The 3,811-nt window shown below is 47.9% G+C and overlaps 1 protein-coding gene across 4 annotated transcripts; it reads left to right on the top strand.

The window, feature by feature from the left end:
• Positions 1-526: 526 nt before the first annotated feature.
• On the top strand, positions 527-3,095 carry LOC144576475 (histone H2B type F-M-like). 4 transcript variants are annotated; one of them, XR_013531521.1, is made up of 4 exons: positions 527-968; positions 1,391-1,449; positions 1,651-1,823; positions 2,676-3,083. XR_013531521.1 is itself a non-coding variant. In XM_078362825.1 (4 exons), the coding sequence occupies exons 1-4, from the start codon at positions 559-561 to the stop codon at positions 2,681-2,683; spliced, it is 594 nt and encodes a 197-aa protein (XP_078218951.1). In that variant the 5' UTR covers positions 527-558; the 3' UTR covers positions 2,684-3,095. The 4 variants fall into 4 exon arrangements, 3 of the variants coding, with proteins under 3 accessions (XP_078218951.1, XP_078218952.1, XP_078218953.1); XM_078362825.1 differs by having other exon boundaries at positions 1,293-1,449; positions 1,651-1,669; positions 2,676-3,095; XM_078362826.1 differs by having other exon boundaries at positions 1,651-1,669; positions 2,676-3,051.
• Positions 3,096-3,811: the final 716 nt, after the last annotated feature.

Below are 3,811 nucleotides of genomic sequence, written 5' to 3'. Positions count from 1 at the left end.
GGAACCCTTGGCGGCCGTATCGGGGAGTTCCTGCTAAAGCCGGGGTGGCTTAGCCAGGGATAACAGTAGATTCTGAGATGGGTGAGAACCGGTCCACACGTGGATACAGTCGTTCCTCTGGCATCCGCATAATGGCCTTGGGCTCAGGAGGTCTGTCTCTCTTCAAGGAGCATGAGCTGAAATTGCTGAACTTTGGGAGTTTTCAGTGACACCCTTCAAAGTGCACAGGGAGTGTCGTGTATCAGCTGAGGAGGGCTGATGCGCTTTTGCCCTGTGAGGCATCTGTGTAAGTGCCTCTGACGTAGGCCACAGGGGGCGCCTAGGCTGGCAGACGACCACTGTGATTGGTTGACATGATGACAAGCAGTGGGATCATCCAATCACCTTAAAGGCAGTGAGGTTTGCTGACAGGCTCCCTGGGTAACACTTCATCCAACCAGATGTCGAGTTGGCCTGTGACGCAAACCCCCGCCAACTCCAAAGTGCCCCGCCCCCAACTTTCCCGGGTGCTCAACAGTCAACGTCTGTTCTTGTCATCTAACGGCCGCTGCCTCCGCCATGGCTGAGCCTTCCTCTAAGCCAACCTCTGAGGAAGACCAGAGCCCCCAGGAACCCAAAGAGGCCAGCTCCGCGACGGCCCAGAAGCAGGAGAAACGAGGGCGCCGAGGGTCCGGCAGGCACCATGCCGGTTGCGGCGGGGACAGTTTTCAGGACGGCTTCATCACCTATTTCCCCTCGGCGCTGAACCAGGTTCACCAGGGTCTCAGCCTTTCCCCGGAGGCCCTCAGTGTCATGGAGTGTATGATTCGTGACATACTGGACCGCATCGCCACTGAGGCTGGTCAACTGGCTCGCTACGCCAAGCGGGTGACCATCACCCCCTGGGACATCCAGATCGCCGTGCGACTGCTGCTCCCGGGGAAGACGGGCAAGTGTGCGGAGTTACAGGGCACGAATGCCGTCCTCAGGTACACCGGGGCAAGTGAGCTCCCTCAGCAGCACCCGAGCACCACGGAAACCCAAAGGCTCTGCTCAGAGCCACCGCAAGTGGCCCGAAAGACCAGTGGCCCGTTAAGGGGAGAACCCCACTGGAGGCTGGGGTGGGTGACACTGTTCTGACTTAGCAGGCATGTGTCGTGCGCTGTCCCGGGAGTTTTCGAGCACTTTTCCCTCAGTAATAAACAGGGTCAGCTCCAATATATCTGTAGTACAATTTGCTGCAAGGAAAAGCAGTGGGCTTTTCCGTGCCCGTGTTTCATTTCCTCAGTTTCCCAAATGGCCGTTTTTATTAGTTATATTTCTAGGTTATCTTTACGGTGGTATTATCAATGTGCTGATACTCGCCTTTTTCACTCTCATTCTCCTGCGACTGGACGGTGGAATTTTCCAGAACTTCATTATGTGCGTTATGGAAACAGAGAAAGTGAATACGCTGATAGAAGAAGCAAGGTAACCATCCTAAACCTTTTCAACATCTCTCCCATCAGGAATCCATGTAGATAAGCAAATGAGGCCCATTTACAGTGTACATATAGCCAAAGAACATTTTCAAGGGTCCATCCATTTCCCCACTTCCTTGAGTCTGAGATCGCTCATGCGATTCATTCTGCTTTGAGCCTGACAATAATCTTTTCATTTCTTTTTGAACAGAACCCTTCCTTACTTCCAGGTATGCATCAGCAGGATTTGGGAGTGTCCCCGCAAACAGCTCATGGTCTACTGGTACAGCGGCGAAGCAAAAGAGTGACCTGCAGTCTATGAGCAACAGTCATTGTCCCAATGTGGGGAGTGACCCAGGCTGAACCCACAGCAGCCTTCCTGTGGTATTCAGCCTGGTGGTTCAAGGGACAGGGGTGTGATTCTTTACCTGATGTTTTCGTTTTCAGTGTTTGTAATCACGATCATTTTAGGATATGAATCCAAAGCTAAAATTAGTATATGCTCCTTGCCCCTAGCATCAAGTTATGCAGAGCATTGTCAGCCATTAGGAGAAGTAAGATAATGCTTATTTCCTCAAGAGAGTTACATATTAATATTCATATTAATGTTAACATAGGCTGCCTTTAATTGTGCTTTCCTCTGGGTCTCAAGTGTTTACACTTTTAGCATTTTTTTCTATAAGTGTATTGCTGAAATTCAGAACAGCTGGTGACTTTCCCCTTGCTTTCCTTTTAAATCGATTTCTAGCCTCCCGTGTATGTGGACAGGAGAACATTCCCTGGGATTGCAACCCATAGGAATTTATTATGTGGTGCCTTGAAGCTCAATACATTGGCCATTTTTGTTAAGTGTTTCCCGTGCATTTGCAAGCATCTCATAAACAACCCTTCTCCTTCATATGTAGAAACCAGTAAAGGATGGCACTCTCAGTGAAACTGTGACACAAAAGCTGGATAAACGACAAAAATCAAAATTTTATTGAGCCCCTCAGAAGTGGGAAAGTACCACCCCAGAGGGACCTAACACGTAGCCGCGTGGATTATTCCACTTTGACAGACGGCCGCTTGGTCAAGAGGGAAATGGGGGCAGGGCAATATAGTAGCCACAGCTTCCCTGAGTAGTGCAGATGGGAAGCAGGGAAGCTTCACCCTGGGAGCTCCACTCGGGATCCATAGAGAAAGGATGTAGAACCAAGAAGTCCCCTCATCGGGATTTTTTCCTTGCTCTGTTTCCAGAATATTAGAAAAATGTTATGAAAATAGTTGAAGAGAAATACTTACTGCACAAGGAGACCAAGAGAAACCCCCACAAAATCAGCCACAACGAATCCCTCTGGATGGTGCCGTCAAATGGTCCTACATGTCCGGAATAACATTTCAAAAACCAAAGACGCTTTGCAGAAACCTGTTCCCTTTCAGAGACGGAGCTATCTATGTGCCTGCTCCAAAACACCACATCTCACTCCGTGGCTTAATTCTCTTTATGTGAATTGTTTTGCTGTAAATTGCCAATGTTTCTGTGAATTAAGACATACTAATAAATTTCCAAAGTTATCCTTGCGTATCTGTGTAATTAGGCAAGTCTTTCTGAGAAACCAAATCCACTGGGATATTTTACCCTGGACTATGTGTTTTCCACTTGTAAATTCAGACATCAAAGAGGAGCATTAATAAAATAGGGTTAGCAATGAAATCTGATTGGGCTCTGGGGAGTGAAGAGTGAGGGGGCAAGGGGACTGATGCTGGCAAAATATAGGAAGAAAGAGGAAAAGCGTGGTTTCCTGTGAAGCTCAGAAGAGGAAGCTCACACATTTGATATAGATTTCTGTGGCTGATTGAGGAGACAGGGAACTGAGCGAGCAATCGTAATGCAATGCTGTGGGTTACAGAAAGCAGAAACTAAGGGAAACAGCTTCACTGCATAAACCACAAATAAGAAGTATCAATGTAGGGACAATAGTATGAATGGGACAAGCATAGTGCAGTCAAACATTTTATCAGCACTCCCTATAACATAAAGTTCATTTCAAAACATAGGCAAGGACCCAAACACATTACAGAGGAAACTGCCACAAAACGTGCAAGGAACAATACCTCTTCTAGGCTCCCTGGTAATGGAATCTCACTTATTTAGATTTATCTGATTCTGCTTTTCCTCAGGCTAGAACATTTTGTTTTTGAAAATCTTCATGACTGGCCTCTACATATCATGGGGATCATGCCGTGTTGCCTGATGGAGCAGCACAAGCTCCACTCGGATCCCCGTCAGCCAGTGCGGCACCTGCAGCTCCACAGCACACAGTGTGATCAGGTGTCCCAGTCTTATCTAGTAAGGGTTAGTTGTCCAGGGATGCTCAGTTGGAGTTTAAGGG

Source organism: Callithrix jacchus, chromosome X (genome assembly GCF_049354715.1).
Source record: "Callithrix jacchus isolate 240 chromosome X, calJac240_pri, whole genome shotgun sequence".
Taxonomy (NCBI): Eukaryota; Metazoa; Chordata; class Mammalia; order Primates; family Cebidae; genus Callithrix; species Callithrix jacchus.
This window is presented reverse-complemented; position numbering and strand designations above follow the sequence as displayed.